The sequence below is a fragment of the Apodemus sylvaticus genome, chromosome 11, assembly GCF_947179515.1.
Source record: "Apodemus sylvaticus chromosome 11, mApoSyl1.1, whole genome shotgun sequence".
NCBI classification, from domain to species: Eukaryota; Metazoa; Chordata; class Mammalia; order Rodentia; family Muridae; genus Apodemus; species Apodemus sylvaticus.
The window spans coordinates 57,538,353-57,556,518 of NC_067482.1; the positions used below are offsets into that span (position 1 = coordinate 57,538,353).

At 46.7% G+C, this 18,166-nt stretch overlaps 1 protein-coding gene across 1 annotated transcript; it reads right to left on the reverse strand.

The window, feature by feature from the left end:
* Nucleotides 1-7,023: 7,023 nt before the first annotated feature.
* Nucleotides 7,024-16,574, reverse strand: Slc34a2 (solute carrier family 34 member 2). The gene is made up of 12 exons (XM_052198997.1): nt 16,463-16,574; nt 16,223-16,360; nt 15,485-15,613; nt 13,874-14,017; nt 13,262-13,373; nt 11,154-11,349; nt 10,321-10,416; nt 9,601-9,721; nt 8,992-9,159; nt 8,414-8,530; nt 8,194-8,318; nt 7,024-7,659 (listed from the first exon to the last, which is right to left on the reverse strand). Exons 1-12 carry the CDS (start codon nt 16,572-16,574, stop codon nt 7,024-7,026), a joined length of 2,094 nt encoding a protein of 697 aa, XP_052054957.1.
* Nucleotides 16,575-18,166: the final 1,592 nt, after the last annotated feature.

Below are 18,166 nucleotides of genomic sequence, written 5' to 3' on the forward strand. Positions count from 1 at the left end.
GAAAGATAGGAAGAGAAGGAAAGAGGAGGGGACAGTATGGCAGGCTGAGGCTGAGTCGTCCTAGAGTTTGACCTTTGCCCAGATTCTTAGAGGCCAAACCAAGGACCGTCGAGTCAGAATGACGAGGACCAATTTCTACAGAAGCAGATTTCCAACTCTCCTAGGTCCTGCCCATCAGTGGGTTCTGCAAACTTGAGAACCCTCCTTGGAACAGTGTCTGGCTGCAGTTATTTGGGGGGGGGGCAGGAGGGCAGTGGGGAGCAATGTTTGTAGGAAGAGAAAGATCTCTCCAATGTTCATGTTCAGGTCCAGCAGGGCATCTGCAACTTATTTACGTTTCTTACTGTGTGTAGGAATGTAATGTGTTCACGGGAGTGTGGGCACGTGGCTGCCAAGGAATGCTTGGGAAAGTCAGAGGACTTCGGGGAGCTGCTTCTCTGTTCCTGTGTGTTCTGAGGAGTGAGCTCAGGTGTGAGGCTTGTGCAGCAAGCACGTCTATCTGCTGGGTCATCTCCCCAGTCCACACCTGCAATTTTGAAGGAAGTTCAACCAGTTTGTGTAGTAAAGGGTGTGCATATCTTGCTTGACCTGTATGTTAATTGATGTCCCTTATGGACATCTGTGGTATAGGGACTTCAAGAGTCCTGTGCCCGGTTGGAGGTTGAAGCCAAGAAGAAATTCAGACCAGGAGGAATTCAGATGATCTCACTATAAGATTTAAGCTTTCCATATGATAATGTCATCGGCTTTGTTTCATTTTCAAGTTTTGGGGGAATCATGTGGTTTTAAATAGCTTAGGTGTGGTGCTTTGAGGACTAACAGAAAGGACAGACTGGGACCTAGCTGCAATTCAGTGACCAGGGACAGCAGACAGGACACCTGCAGTGTGAGGGAGAAGCGAGCCCAGACCCAGATGCCCAAAAGCATGCCAGAAGCCTCAACTAGCACTTAGAAGTCCTCAGCTGAGGGGAGGGAACCTGAATCCCTTTGTTTTAGAGACTGGGTGGATCCCAAAGGGAACATCTATGGACTGGAGCGACACTTGAGTGTCCACACGCCCGCGTGGACACACACAGTCACCCAGGAGTGTGCACACACACAGCGGTAGGCTTGCCCAATTCCCTCCTTCACACTATGACTGTTGTACCCTACAACAGTGGAACTGTGGAGATGTGGGCTGGGGATGTGGCTCCGTTTGTAGAGCGAGCGCTGGTCTAGCAAGCTTCATGCCCTGGATGTGATTCCCCTAGGGACACAGGGTGTGGCAGTGCCTGCTTACCATTCCAGCACCCAAAAAAATAGAGCGGGGAAGATCAGGGGCTCGGGGTGATCCTCGGCTACATACTGAGTTTAAAGATAGCCTTGGATACATAAGACCCTACCTCAAAAAGAAAAAGAAAATATGGAAATTAAAAAAAAAAAAAAGGTGACCTGAATTTGTTTTTCTTTTGATAAGATTATAGGTGTGTTACAACATCTGGCTAAAGATCTGTTCTTGTGTGGAAGGCCTAGAGCCCCAGAAGCCCACATGCATGCATCGCTGGAAATGAGGACTTTAGCCAGTTGGAAAAAACTTGGTCACACAGCATGCTTTGCCCTCTGGCGACTTTTACAGCCGGGGGTGGGGCGGGGGGTATCGTCAAGTTTCCGCTGGACTCAGTGGAGGAATTTGAACTTCAGAATACGGAAGGGAGGAGCAGATTCAGCCCCAGACTGCTGAGAGGAGAAGACGATGCACATTGAGAGCTTAGGGGAGCAGACAAGACTTCAGGACACAATGAACCGAAGATGGTTCTGGAAGGGGAGTTTTACAGGAAGACCGAGACAAAGCAGAAGCAGCATGCGATTGGCCAGTGTTGCAGCTGCGCAGTTCAGTCTATGCGCTACAAACCCATGGCTTATTGGCTACCTCTGATTGGTAGAAAGAGTTCTGTTTTTCTTCATGTAGGCATTTAAATCTAACTACTTATTTATTTATTCATTTATTCGTTCCTTAATTACTAATGTGTATGCGCGTGCATGCCTGTGTGTGCACGCGCATGCGTGTTTATGATGTGAAGGGAGAAGGGTTTTGGCTGGGGTACTTACACTGACATCAGAGTAACTTTTGTTACATTCCACAACTTTTGTAGAATGAATTTTCACCTTCTACCTTTCCCATAAGTGTTTTCCAGGCATCAGCACAGATCTTCAGGCTGAGCCTTTACCAGCTGTGCCATCTCAATACAGGCACTTGTGCCTATATTGAATGCCAATATAGGCATTTATAAGAAACAACTTTCACGCCTGTAATCCCAGCACTTTGGGAGGCAGAGGCAGGCAGATTTCTGAGTTTGAGGCCAGCCTGATCTACAGAGTGAGTTCCAGGACAGTCAGGGCTACACGGAGAAACCCTGTCTCAAGAAAAAACCAAATCCCCCCCCCCAAAAACAAAAAACAAAACAAAACAAAACAAAACAAAACAAAACAAAAAAAAACAACTTGAGGGCTAAGGGTCACAGAGAAATGTACACACCAGAGTGGGTGCAGCTGCACACTTGGACTTCAACAAACAAACAAACACACTGAGGTTAATTTGTGCATAAATCAAGGCTTAAGTCACCTATAAAATCTAACTAATGTTATCTACTCAATGACTGTTCAGACCCGGTGTCTGTCTATCCCATATTAACAGCTCCCACTTTGTGACCATCCTCTCATCACACTGATAATGTAATTAAAAACAACGTTCCTCCCAGTCACCACATCTGGCACACTCCCAGAAGCAAAGCCATATAGATTTTTATCATTGCTCATGTTTGAGGTTTATCAACAGGTGCATTTGAACAAAGGTCACATAGCCATCCTTATCTGAAATATCGTGGTCGCTGGCTGGAGCGATAGTGCCCTTGAGTTCTCTAAAGTGTCTAATTGATATGGCAATTCGTCAATGTGTAACACTAGCACGCATTTAAAATCTTTGAAATACGGAACTTCTTAGGGAGGTAAATACAATGACAATAAGGAAAATAACGACTCCGAATTGACTCCAGAGTCTTAAGAGCCACATTTCAGATTAGACATTCAAAGTCTTCCATAAACTAAAAGTCCCAAGAAAATGTCTTCTTCAATTATGTCTTCCTATGAGACTACCAGGTTTTTATTGTGACAGAGAGGGATGAGTATGATCTCTAGAAGCTATCTGTCAAGGTCTCCTGGGATTAAATGTCTTGATCTCATCACTAATAAAAATGTTTGGGGGAGCAAATACTTGTTTTCATAAGGTTGAGTACTTTTATTCATCCTGGCTGTATTTAATACAGAGGAAAGTTTCTTTGTCGAATGGTGTAAAATTAATTTTAGAATGCTCTAGGATTACTAGAAAAGCCCCATTTCATATTTAAAGGAAACAAGACTCCTACAAACATATTGGTAGGCTAAGCTTGTGGTTTTATCATTCATGCTTCCTGTATCAGAAATGTACGATGGGGTAATGTGTACATTAAAATGTCCTGGTAGCCATATTTTAAAAGGAAAAAGAGCCAGGTGTGGTGGCATATTACTGTAATCCCAGCATTTCTAGGTGGTGGCAAGAGAATCACTGTAAGTTTCAGACAATTCTGACCTACACAGTTCCAGATAAGTCTGAGTGAGACCCTGTCTGAAAAACAGGCTGGGTGGTGGTGGACACACACACACACCTGTAATCCTAGCACTCAGAAGGCAGAAACAGGTGGATCTCTGAGTCTGAGGCTAGCCTAGTCTACAGAGTAAGTTCCAGGCCAGCTAGAGCTACACAGAGAAATCCTGTCTCAAAAAAAAAACAAACAAATATGAGCCTGGAGAGATGGTTCAGCAGTTAAAAACACTTGTTCCTCTCCCAGAGGATCTGAGTTCGGTTTCCAACAGCCACACCTAGCTTGAGGGGACCCAGCATCCATCCTCTGAATAAGTAGATGAATTACTATTAATAGATTGTGTTTAACCCAAACTATCCAGGATATTTCAGTAATTTCAATGGTCAGTCATATAAAATGTAAGACTTATATTTTTTTGTTTTAAACATCTTTTAAATGCAGGGCACATTTTACATTTCAGTTCAGGTGCATCTTTCGCATTCATCTCTTCGGGCTATCCACAGCCACATGCCAGCAGCTCCAGGCCAGCTGCAGCAGCTGCTGTGGCCAAGTCTCACTGCATAATGAGGCTAAACTTGAGTCAGTTGAAAGCCTGGGCACCGCACCCAGCTGCCATTTGCCTGGTAGTGTCAGTTTTTTGAACCTGGACAGCAGCACACTTGTCCTGGTGTGATTACTAAAGGGAGTCGCTGTCCTGGGATCCTGGGATCCGTTCTCAGACCACCTCTTGCCCAACACAGCAAAATCCATTGACTCCAGTCTTTTCTGTAAAAACGGGGCTATTTTGCTCAGAGCTACACACATCTACCAGTACACATTGAATTATCTTGTCTTATAATGCCCAGTCCAATGTAAATGTCCCAAGGAAATGGGCAGAAAAATCTCCATGTGCAATCTATATGTAATTGTTTTGAGATGTATACACTATAATCCCAAACCAATGATTAGTGCAAACCAAGGAAATGGTGTTTTATAGCACTGAGTTTGGGGTTGCTTGTCACACAGCTCAAGAGTAGACACTGTTTTAAGTTATAATTTCTGAACCTCCCCCCCCCAGGCTCCTTCAGTTAAATTCCATCAGAATGAGCCTCCTATCTACTGTTGGGGCATATTGACAAGTTCCCAGACTGAATGACACATTTGCTTTAGCATAATGCCAGTGGTATGCTATAGTAGAATATTTTCCTCTCTCAGCTCTGGCTAAAGTGGGGCCTATGAGCCCAGCATCTTTTGAGCTGCTGGGAAGTGAAGCGTGCCTTCTCCTTTGGCCCAGGGAAGACATAGAAGCCAAAAGGATTCCAGAGCCTCAGGCTGGGTGCTGAAGTTGGAGGTCTGTATATATTTTGTTGGTGTCCAAGTCAAATAAGTAACATCATTTACCATATTGTTTTTTATTTTTTATTTTTAAATTTTTACTTATTCAATTTACATCCCACTCACTGCCCCCCTCTTCCTCCTCTATGTGGAAATTAATTTTTTAAAACAAGACTGGAAGACAGTCTGCACACAGCTTTCAAAACATCAGCTGTGTGATCTCAAAGATTCCACATGAGTCTTTGCTTCCAAACCGGGTAACATTCATTAACCACAGAATATTATGCCTTACTTAGCATCTCTCTCAGTAGCTAATCCCCATGACCTGGAAAAGAGAAAATGACAAAGTCCTATGGGGACCCCACAAGCTACGTAGCTTCCCATGGTGGTGCGTGGTAAGGTTTGAGTAAGGAAAGATAGCTTGTACCATCCTGCGATTGGAAGAAGCACACTTACAGGGGAGGTGGGTGATTTTTTTTCTCCCTTCCCTCAACCAGTTTAAAAAAATACAATTAACACAGAAACAAGGATCCCATTTAAAAAAAAATGCAATCAACAGAGGGCAAAGCCATCTCCTGGGGTGTATGTAACTTACATATTTACAGGAGGTGCAGCGTGGCCTCAAAGAGTTGTGTTTAAAGGCAGTGTTACAAAATATACAAAGGTGCTCTTTCTCTTCACAGTACATAAAAGAACCCTGCCTCATTTCCAAATGAGGCACTATAAAACAAATCACTATTTACTATATAAGTTATGTACAGATGCATAGTTATAAATATGCCACATAAATGGCTCTTTGGCAACTTTTATCTACAGAGGGGCTCAATTTGGGGATCTTCATACGGTGAAGAGGCATGATGGAAGAGGATGGAGAGGAGGACATGGGCCTGTGCAGCCACACAGCCTGCCCTAAATGGAGCTGAAGCTTCTCCTTACAGGGGGTGGGGCGGGATGGGTACAGAGCCTTCATGGGTATTCTACACGTGAGCTCTAAAAGGCACAGGTATCCTGTATGAATAGGATCCCCCACTTTACCTGCAGTCGCTCCAAACCCCACTGGTTTCATCTTGACTAAGAGCATTTAGCCATTTCCCATCTCCTCCCTCCTGGGAATCCCCTTGGAGCTTTGTGGCGGGGCAAAGCTCCACCGATGGAAGATGGGAATGTGTTTCATGAGGGGGGTGGTGGACGCGGGGTGAGTGGGTAGATGAAAAACAGACCACTGAAAGCTGGCCCAGAAAGTCTCCTTGTATGAGACAAGATAAACAGACCCTTCACAAGCAGGTGATCCCAGGTGGTAGCAATGGAGACAGGGCTTGGGACACAGGTGTTACAGGTTCCATGAGGCTGGGGGGAATATTACCCTGACCAAGAGTCAACTACTAGTCTATAGCCACAATGCCTCCTAGTCTAGATTAGTCCAGAGCCCTAGGCATAGAAACCAAATATGAGCCAAACATGTCATGAATCCCAACCATGTGTCACTGCATCCTAGGAAGCTGAAGATGAGGACACTGATCAACTGCTTGGCCTGACCATACCAAATGAAGCTTTGATAGAGATCATGCCCTGCAATGGATGCTAAAAGGCTCACCTATGGGCTCCAAACTTCAGTGTTTAAGTTGACTGCTCTGGGGCACAGATGAGTAGGAGCTACTGAATAGGGGGAATGGACTTTGATTAAAAAAATAAAGAGATGTGACTGAGGTTTTACCAAGAAATGTCTGCTTTGTACATATATTTACAAATACTCTTTACATTGAGTCTTTCCAGAACCTTCCCTAATGCCTCCCTTAACACTTGGCCTTTGGCTAAGGATGGACTTTGAAAGCATTGTAGACCAGAGATGGGTGTGGTCATCTGTGGGGCCTCGTTCAGTCTAATCTCTCTGTATTATCTTCTGAGAGGGAGGCACTTGAGAAGCAGGGGACAAGGTAAGTCCAATTCACCTATAGACTGATACTCTGGTAGAGAGCTAGAGTTGATGTAACTGTTCCTCATCAGGAATCCTAGTGAGGTGGCAGGAGACACCTCCGGGAGGGGTGGATCGCATGGGACTTAGGTCCCTCTCACCCCTGACTCCTAGGTGCCCCTAGAATACTGTAGTGTTGGACAGGGCCTTCATGCCCAGAACTTCTACTTGACCCTTGCCCTCATCTTGGCAATCTTTGTTCATAGCTGCATTGTCAAAGGGTCCCGAAGCCTTGACTGGGACATCCTGCTCCTTTTCCTCCTCTTCCTCCTCCAGGTCCCTGCAGCACTTGCTGCAGCGACAGCACTTGCAGCCACACACCATGCAGCAGACACGGCAGCACACGCGGCAACAGCAGCAGCAACGCCTCTGGAAGCAAGTGGTGGCCAGGGAGATGACGTTGTCCCAGGGTTTCAGTGAGTGCATCCACGAGGGCAGGAAGTTCCAGTCCCGGAGCTTCAGGGGCAGGATGCGGGGGCAGCGGGACTGTAGCATCCGGAGGCACAGGATCAGGAGCACCACCAGAATGATGGGCACACCCACGCCCACCAGCACTGGCCAGCCTGCCAGAGACAGGCCGAACACTGTCAGCGGGGTCAGCAGGAAGAAGAAGATGAGATAGAAGACTGCGAACCAGCGATACTTGGCAGAGATGTTGCCCAGGCCTTTAGCCAGACGGATGGGCAGACGGGTGAATGGGATTGGGTACCACAGCAATATTCCAGAGATGTTGAAGAAGAAATGGCACAAGGCAATCTGAAACAGAAAGTGGAGAGAAATACATTTCACCCAAGGTCTTCCTTGCCTATAACTGAGCTTCTGCAGAGCATTACATTCTGTGAACACACACACTTTACTCTCTGGAGATCAGGGAAAGAAGGAAGTAATGAATAGTTCAGCTTCCGGGTCCTGAAGGTGTCATCTGACAGGACACTGTGCTTTGGGCCCATTATCTCAGCAGAGTAGATGTTTTACATGCCCACCTCCTAGGAAACCATAGGTTTGACTGTCCTCACACATAGCTCCCTGGTGGCTTCTCCCAGCATCTTAGTTCCTCCTTATGGATAACAGAGTGCATGGCTCTCATTAGAAAATAGTCTGCATGCTAGGTATGGTAGTGTTGTGCATCCAATCCCAGCACAGAGGAGACAGGACCTCTCTCTCAAGGCCATTCCTAGTGAATTTGGGGGCCATCCCGGGCTTCATGAGATTCTGACTCAAACCCAAAACAAACCACAAGACAGGTTTTCTTATATCCCACCCGGAGCCCAGTAGCAATTAGTTGCTGACCTGGAGGGAACTCCTCAATGTGTTGCCTGGGCTGGCCAAGGCAGCCAGAATGGCAGTGGTGGTGGTGCCAATGTTGGAGCCCAGCGTGAGTGGATATGCCCTCTCAATGCTGATCACCCCAATACCTGTTGAGAAAGCAGAGACCGCACAACATGAGCCCAAGTAACCATGGGAAGAAGCTATGGTGATCTGACAGGAGAAACCGGGGACAGAGCCTCACCAATGAGTGGCGTCATGGCGGAAGTGAACACGGAGCTGCTTTGCACGATGAAGGTCATGCCTGCCCCCACAAGGATGGCCAGGTAGCCAGTCAGCCAGGCAAAGGGAAAGGGGAAATCTGGAAGACAAAGAAGGCATGTCATGAGTCCCAGGGTCCACTGGCACTTCCTTAGCTAGGACTGAGGAACAAGCCATGATAAGTGAAAGGTTATAACCCTGCAAGTGACCTGAAATTACCAGGTAGCCTTCTAAAACCCTTCCCTTATCTACATTATCCTGCCAAGTTCAGATAAACCAAGGATACGGTTTGAGAGCTAGACCAACATACAGACTGACAAAGATGGATCTTGAAACACACCCCTCCTCCTCAGCCTGGTCAGGCATCAATGCACACCCGGGTAGGAGCTATGAACTCACCCTGTACTGTCTGCATGGAACTAGGCCCCTGGTTCTGACAAACACCTAAGCATAGGGAGCCCTCTCCTGATAACCCTGAGATGCAAACGCTCAGGGTCCCACTCAGGTGTCTACACAAGACTGTCCCCAAAGGCTACAGTAGGGTTCAAGTGTTGGACCTACCAGTATTTAGGGTCTTCTTGATGACGGTGGCCACCTGTCCCCTGAGTACAGAGCCCAAGAGCTTGACAATCATGATCAGACAGCCACAGAGGACCAGCAGGGAGACAATAAGGAGGATGATGCCCACAGCAAGGTCTGGGAGATCGAAATTCACGAAGATGTGCTGACCTGGAGAGACACAAGACAGGCTTGTCAGGAAGTCGGGGCTTACCCTGCCCAGATTGCTATCTATCCCTTCTTTCTATCCTTCTTTCTCTTGGAAACAATATTGCCTGGCAACTAGACATATGGAGACTCAGGCTAATGGTATCCTTTGCAAGTTTGCCTTGACAGTTTGCTAACTTTAAAAAGAACTTTTTTTTAAAAAAAAAGTCATTGTGTTTATGTGTGCACACCTGTATGTTGAGAACTATAGGTTGAGAGCCACCTACAGTTGGCTCCAGATGGATGGAACCCCCCATCACAAGCTCTGCAGGTGGCATGGAGTCACCAGAAGGCCCAACAGTCTTCCCTTCTTCCCTGTAATCACTGGTCCACACATTGAGAAGATACACCAGTCAGATTCCTAGACGACCCACCCAGCTGGCCAGCCAGTCAATTCCCACTCACATTTAGCAATGTTCTCCTTCTGGGTCACATTCTGGAGGGTCCAGGTCTCTATGCCATCGGTCCAGCAATATGAAGGAGAGGTGCAGTTATCAGGTGAAGGGACGGTGACATTCATTTCAGTCTAAATGACAATGACAAACATGAGGTGTGTCTATGGTGGGCAGTAACAGTGGGGACTGAACGGGGCATTATCCTTAGGTTTATACAATGGCTCCATCATTGGGTGCTTTCCTTCCCTTCAAAGATTTGTTAACAGTATCTTGGAATCATGGGGACATTTATTCATTCATTCTTCATTTATTTTATCACCAGCCTTTAGCATAACATGCATGCATGCATACATGCACACATACTGCACTCCAGAATTAAGGGTGAGCTGTACCCACACTGCACAGCAGGTTGGGTAAGTGTCTAGTGCAAGCCATGATCTGAGGGATGTGTGCCTCCTGGGAGAAAGTGGGATGTCCCCGCTGCATACATTTGTGCTGTGGGACAGAGTTCACAGTCTCCAAAACAGGAGCCAAAGAGGCAGCCTTCGGGGGGCACACAAGCATTGCACCAGGCCAAGGAGTGTGCTCTAAGGGCGATGCTGAGATGGCTGTCTCCCTGAATGGCAGAGGCCAGGTGTGACCCCCCAGTGGCCTAATTTCTCTCTCCCCTAACTTCTGATTTGCTGCTTTTGAACCCTTTGCTTGACAAAATCACTCGTCCATCACTTACCACATTGCTAATACTTTGACACCAGATCTTGATCAGGCTCTTGTTCTGGGCTGATGAATCTCCCATTGCGATTTGTTGGATGACCTTTTTGTCCAGCTGAGGGGAACAATAGGGGAGGATGGGTCAGCATATCCTCAGAAGTGATGCCTGGCAGAGTGGTTGCTGTCAGGGGACCTTGGATGGGTTGGGGGCCTTGAATGTAAGCCACTGGACACAGGCTATATATAAAAACCTATACTTTCCCCTACCCCCAACCTCCCACCGCATTATCCCCTAGAGCAGGTGGCTCTCAACCTACAGTTCAATACCTTTCACAAGGTTCACCTAAGAAAGACCATTGGAAATCAGATATTTACATTAAGATTCATAATAGTAACAAAATTACAGTTACAGAAGTACCAACAATAATCTTACAATTGGGAGGTCACCACAACATGAGGAACTGTATCAAAGGGTCACAGCCATTAGGAAGGTTGAGAGCCACTGCTCTAGAAACTGGCAGACACTTGGAGCAAGACTATATTGTAAGGACATTGATAGCCAGCAGGTTGTAGAGACCTACTGGATAAGTTCAAGTCCTGACTGGTCCTTTCTATCCATATTTAGGACAGCTATGGGTAGACACCAAGGATCAGCAGGCATGACTGGCCTCAGCTGGGAAAGGGGAGTAACTATCAATAAACTGTTATGACAATAGAAAATATGTGGCCACAAAGGCTCACTGCTTACCCCTAAACCTCACCCGACTAGCCCCCACTCCAAACCAGGCTATGTCAAAGAAATACAGGTGACAGATATCCCTAACTTCTGTACTGTACTAACATAGCCATTACCTGGATGATGAGCTTTGTGAAGGGGTCTGTGATGACTTTCAGAATGTCTGGGGCATCTTCTCCGTTCTGGAAGCTGAAGGTTTCCAACACAAGGTTGGTCAGGAGCTCCAGGTAATGGGTCGCAGCCTCCAGAGGCAGGAGCACCAACACAGAGAGCCAGTTGAAAAAGTCATGGACAGTAGCTCCTGCAAATGCCCTGTGGGAAGGAAGCCACCAGAGCCATATTATATTCTGAGGGAGGTGGGGTGCAAGTCATCCACCTTAAGTACACAGGATTAGTCTAGGAAGGCTTTGCTCATCAGTATGGATCAGAGTGGAATCCTAACTATGGTTTAGCAGAATTGCATCAAGATTACCCCCAAGCCCTCCTTGTCCAAATTTTTAAGGCTGGGGAGAGTCAATCAACAGTTCAGAGCACTGGTTGTTCTTCCAGAGAACCTGGGTTTGATTCCCAAAACCCACAACTCCAGTTTGACCAGGTATGCAGATGGTGCATACATACACACATTAGAGGCAAACACAATAATAAAAATTATTAGTAAACATCAACAAAGATTTAGAATTATGACTGGTTTCCCTACATGTTTGTATGTGTATGCCTGTTGGATCACCTGGGACTGGAGTTATATAGGTGAGGGTCACTTTCTGGGTCACAAAGGACCTCTACAAAACCAGCAAAGACTTAGCAACCTCTTCAACCATGCCTAGACCACTTTTAATTGCTTGGAAGGCAACCTATCCTTTGAAACATCTCTATGTCTGAAAATACCTATCACTAAGTATACTTGATGTATGGCCACAGAGAAGCAGATGGGGAAATCAGAAATGAACCACAAGTTCTAATGTTTGGTCTATGGTATTAGCTTGTCTCATTCTTCCTGAAGAAGGCAAACTAAAGACACTTTCATATACTGCTCATGAAGTAGAAAATGATTCACAGATTTCCTGGTGCTCGGTAAATGTGCAAGAGCTCTATAAACAGTTGATACAGCAATTACTGTAGCTATCTAAGGCAATAATCCAAACCTTCAAGAAGGATGCCACATGTAACCAATATTGGTTATGCAAAGCATACTGAAATTTATACACAAGGGTGTGGGGGGAGGCGTAGTGAGCTAAGTTAGTTACATCCAAACATGTAGGCAACTGAGACCAAGGGTCTTACTTAGGCTTCTTTTTCATAGGCTACAAGCAAGTAATGGATGAGCCAAAACTTTCCAGAGTTGAAACCTAACTGGAATCCTGGCTGGGACCAGTGATGACGTCACTGTGTCTCCTTTGGCTTCAAGATGAATATGGTGGAGGATAGAAAAGGCTGTCTGGCTTCACGAGGAGAACAAATTAGAGAGTGCCTGTCTTAATGTGTGTTATCATGTCCATCAAGACATGTCATCAGGGACCAAATGAGAGGTGGCTCAGGTAGATGGACCGCTGCGATAGCATCCCCTGTTGATTCACCGGCAGACAGGGCCAACATGACCATTCTCCCCGAGAGCCTGCTATAATGTCAGCTTCTTGACCACACCACAATGGCATCATAGACAGGCTGGGAATTGCTTCTGTATTTTAATAAGCTCTGGGAAGAGACTGTGGCTGGCTGGTTAGAAAAGAAGCTGAGAAACGTCCTTCATTCCCATGCCAACACTGAGACAGAGGGTTTCCCTTTGTCTATTTTTGTACCCCACACGTCATAAGCTATATTTGCCTGTGCTGGCTTACAGGTGAAGAGATGGTATTAGTAGCAGAGGTAGCCTAAAATGGAAGTTTTAGGAAGTTATAATTATCTATGACTAAGTGAGACAACAAAGCCTGCCCCACCCAATGCTACCACCCAGCAGCACATGTCCAGCTGGTGCTTCCTTCCAATCACCCTGATGAGGGCCATGTGCTCGCCTGCATGGCTGTTTAATCATTACAATAACTTATTGGCACTTTATTATTCTAGCTCTACAGATCAGTGAGTGGGTTTTAATCTGGGATTCCCAACCCTCGTTGGACTTGAGGCTACCTCCAGGTCAGCAGCCAAGCACACCTTGAGACTAGATAGATAAACGCGTTGTGGTACAAACATAGCTGGCACAAAGCCTGCCCTGAACTGAATCACTTACCTTCTGAACTCATTTCTGTCTCCTGCCTGCATAAGCGCCACAATGGTATTGGTGATGGAGGTTCCGATGTTAGCACCCATAATGATGGGGATGGCCGCCCGAACTGTCAGTACTGAAGGGTAAAAAAGAGCAGTGAGGCAACCTGCAGGCAGGGGAGCCCCCCCCCCCCCGCTCCCCACACCCCAGCGTGGGATGAACACACTGCAGCTAATTATTCTAGAAAGCAATTCACAGCTTCTTTGGGAGGTGGTGTGTCATATGTAACGCTTCACGGCTATTAAACTCCAGAAAGGGGGAGTCAATGAATCTGCACGTACCCCATTCTTGGATGTAAATTTTAGTGTACCCCTAGACCCCCTAAAGCCTCTGTCCTCCCATCTCACAGGAGCCCAGCAATCAGTCAGTGATTGAGGAAATAGATGAGCCCCGGAGCTAAAGACACATTTTTATTTTATTTACTTATTTCAAAAGGTTGTGTTGTGTAGCTTAGGCTGGCCTCAAAACTTACTATGTAGAAAAACTATAATTGATTTGGCTAGAATACTGCCAAGTGTGTGTGTAGGGGGGACTGTGGCACTGCCAAGATAATAAACCATTGAGTCCCCAACTCACGTGAGGAAGCAACCATGCTGACGATGATGGAGGAGGACGTGCTGGAGCTTTGAACCATGACCGTCACCAGCACCCCTATCACCAGTCCAGCCACAGGATTAGACATGATGGAGTTGTTGCTGAAGAACTGCCCGGCCATTTTTCCTAGAAGACAAAAACCATAGTCCTTAGCAGATAGCAATGAATGGCGTCCCAAGTGTCCACACAAGGCCAGCTGGCTGTAGAGTAGGAACCCAGCCCTCAGCTCAGCTTGGCCATGTTTCTTGCTTCCTGTTCTTTTCCCTGCATTGTCCTAAGAGAGAAGCTGTGTCTCCCTCACAGACTCTCCCTGTGAGCCTCCAGTCCCACCATCTTTAACTTCTACCTTCCACCCCTTAGTTAGCCTTTTCCCAGTCATCTTAAGAGCCTAGCTTTATATAGGTCCTAAGTCCTCAGTTAATCCTCTATTCCCAAATGCCTTCTGCTGCAGCCTGAATTCTACAGGAAGTCTTTTGGGAAGACTATGCGACCCTCAGTCTTCCCTCAATCCACTTTGAAATGGAGGCCTAGAGTGTGGATGTGTATTGTCTAAGGTAATCATAAGCCAAGCCCCTTATGAATGTCCCTAAGGGTCAGGGAGACTTATCACATTCATCAAAGTGGCCTCTAACAAGTGAGCTGCCACCCACCCTTCACTTGTCAGGTCAAAAGATCACTTCAGCTAGGCATGGCAGAATTTGGGAGGCAGAGACATAAGGGCCCGGTCCTAAAAATACAGGATTAGGAAGGAGATAGTGTATGCCTTTGGTTCCAGAGGCAGGCAGATTTGAAAGTTAGAGAACAATCTAGTCCCAATAGAGAATTCCAGAACAGCCAGGGTAACATAAAGACCCTGCCTCAAAATGGGGGTGGGGGTGGGGGGAGACTATCTCTATTTGTTTATATCTAGCCCAAGGCAGCAAAAGAGGAAAAACATCCAGTCTTTTGTGTTACCCTGATCAGTGCTTGGGCATCCCACTGTGTTCCTTACAGGCTGTGTTTAAAGTCTGGTTAGTTAGTGACCTCTGAGCCTTGGTCATCTCTCTTCTGTGTGTGGGAGGGACCTTAGGGAGGACTATTCCAGGCAGGGCCACTCAGGTCCCTATCTGTTGTCACCCAGAGAGGCTCCAAAGCACACATGGGCATTTCATTCTGGATTTCTGGAACACTGGCCGCTGTGTCCTGGGTTCAGGCCCGGGAAGGTATCTACTGTGGGCTTTTCCCAGCCAGGATCAGCTTTGATCTTTCCTACTTGCTTTGGCCTAAGGGCTCATTCTGTTTTCAAACTCTTAAGACAGAAGCCTGGAGGCAGCAGGGATCCTGCAGATAAAGGGAGTCAAACAGCTTCCTGCTGGGGGTTGGGGACAATGGAAAGAAAGGCTTCTGGTAGCTGACTTCAGCTCCAGCCCAGGCTCCTGACTTAATCCAGAGCCACTCAGACGCTTCAGTTCTCTGCTCTATGATGGAAGATAGTCAGGTCTGTCCTCACCCACCTCAGCCATGTTGAAATAAGAGAAAACCTATGTATGATCTGCCTACCTGAATTGAAAACTCAAGAGTAGAATATCCCACCTCCAGCCTTGGGGTCCTTACCTCCAACAAGTTGGAAGGCGCTGCTGAGTACATCCAGGGAACACACGAACAAGTAGAGAAACCCCAGGAGAAGAATGAACTTCCCAATCCCCTGGAAAACGCAGAGAATCTTCCCTTTGGTGTCTCTCTCTATGGTGGGAAGGAAGGAGGGAAGGCACAAGAGTTAAGAGTCCTTAGGGAGCAACAGAGACGCTTGCTTATACAGTTCTACCAACTGGCTTCCATCAAGGCCTGGATGTGAGGCAGTCTCCACTGCTGAACCCTCCTGTATGTTTTCTAGACAGTCAGAGTTAGAGTGCAATGTGGTCTGGGGCCCAGAAGAGCAGCAGACCGGATGGACAGCTGGTCAAGTGAACTGCAGTGCTGTTGAGGTAGTGAGTAGTTAAACTAACAGTTATCTGCTTCTCAAAGCATCTTCAGAAAGCACAGATAAATCAACCCCTGCAATCAATTCCCTTCCCCCTCCCCCACACCCCTGCCACCCAAGCCTTTCCTAGCTGTCTTGGGCTTGATTGTAACCTCACACCTGAAATGGAAATTCTCAGCACCTAGAGCCTAACACAATCAGCAGACACAATGTGTCATGACTGCTCCCTGACACTTTGAGTAAAAGAAGGGTGCCCCTAGTCATTCTGCTTTAGAACCCCGGTGCATGAGAGACACATGGATGGTAAATGCTGTGTGGACAGACTGGGTCCTTTTGCTAGCCTCTGCTGGGTGCTCCTTGCATCCACTTACCTGACCATTTGATCCCAGTGTCCTGGAGTTCAGGCAGGTCCCAGGGGTCCGTCCCCTCAGGGTGCTCCTCTATGAGAACCACGGCGGAATAGGAGGGTAGAAGTTCAATCTTAGCTACAGGAGTCCCGCTGTCATTTGCTGAAACGAAACAAGTAGCAAAAGCCATGAAGAATGGGAACCAAATTTCCCTGGGTCCTCACAGGGGGCTGGGCTTGTCCCCAGTTGGTGATCAGCACTTACTTTTGCTGGCCTCCTTGTCTTTGGCTGGTGCACTAGACTGTGGTCCTGAGGCCCCTTCGATGAATTTACTGGGGTTGGGGTGAGCATTTTCCAACTCGGGCCAAGGAGCCATGGTCTGCAAGAGAAGACAGAGCTTGCTTAAGGGTGCAGCCTCTGATGGAACAGTTGCCTGCGGGAAAGGCATTTCTTACAAATCCTCTGTCTTAGAAGTGAGAGAGACCCAATAGGTGTCCGTACAATGGTCTCATCAGCTAGCTGCACTGGGACCGCACTGGGGCAAGCTCAGCTATATAATCTGCATCATCAAACCTCACCCAGTGGTCTTGACATCCACCAGTGTGATGTTTAGGCTACTAGACAGCCCACCTGTGTTCACTACTATCTGGGGCTTCTGTGCCACTCATGAGTGGGTGGGTGTGTCTCTGGACAAAGTGCCACGTCTAGGCACAGTACCAGTTTCCTCTGTAAAATGGATACAGTTGTTCATATCTCTGGGGCTTTGAGACTGGTAGTGAAATAAAGGTCTAATAAATCACAGCTAGCACTGCGTCATCCTACCACCAGCAATGGCCCTTTATCAGGAGCATTGTCCCCAGTCTCTGCAGACTTCCTGGTAACCCATTTTCTCTACAATGTCCCTCTCAGTTACAAGCCAGCTCACCTGGCTAGCCACAGCCTGCAGCCTGTCCTGATACCACTAAGTAGAACAATCCAAAGCACAGAAGATTCACAGAAAAGGAAGTACAAGCAGGGAACATTCTGACTAGAACCTGAGTTCCAGCTTCACCAGCAATTCAAGATATGCAAGTTAAGTGGCATTAGCAGAGTGTAATCTGTGCTATGGTAGCTGGGCAGGTTGTCTCACAGCTGCAATCCCCAGCATTCAGTAGCCTGAGGTATAGTAACTCCAAGAGTTCGAGGCCAGCCTGGGTTATATAGTGGAGTTCTGGAAGAGCCTGGGCTAGAGAAGATGCTGTGATCACACCTGGGAAACTCTCATAGTGACAACTCATTTCTCTGAGGAATTAGAAGAGGAAGAACATTAGCTCTCAGAAACACCTGCCTTATCAATTCTCCTGAAAAGGCTTCTCAGAACCAGAACCAGGATCCAACTGATATTTATGTCTTTAAAAGTACAGACATTACCAAGAAAGGGTCATCCTTGAGACCTGAAGTTCTTTCTGACCTGAGATATGTCCCAATACCTATTTATTGAATAAAGGGCAACACTGATCAAAAGATATTTTCTCCTCAGTCATTTGCAGATTTGTAAAATAAGAAATGGGGAAGTGTGTTCTAATTAAGAGCAGATCAAGGTGTTATAGGTCAAAAGAGGTGACCAACACAGGAAAATGCTCTTTACTATGAATAAGAGGCACAGTATGTCCTATTCTTGCATGGTTGCAATAGGGTAACAAAGATCCAAAATCATTCCCGAAGGTTCAGAGTGGGATAGCCTGTTCACATCCACCAAACTTCAGATTCAAAGGGCTAATTCTAGCCAGGTATATATAACCTGTGGTGATTTTGAAGCCAGCCTGGCTATATAGGAGGTTCCAGGTCAGGTTCAGCTATAGAGTATGAGCCCTGTGGGGACACACACACACACACACACACACACACACACACTAACATGTCTAAGAATCTGAACAGCAGCAACAACAACATCAAGAAAGACATCTCTGAGATGTGACCTCATGGTGT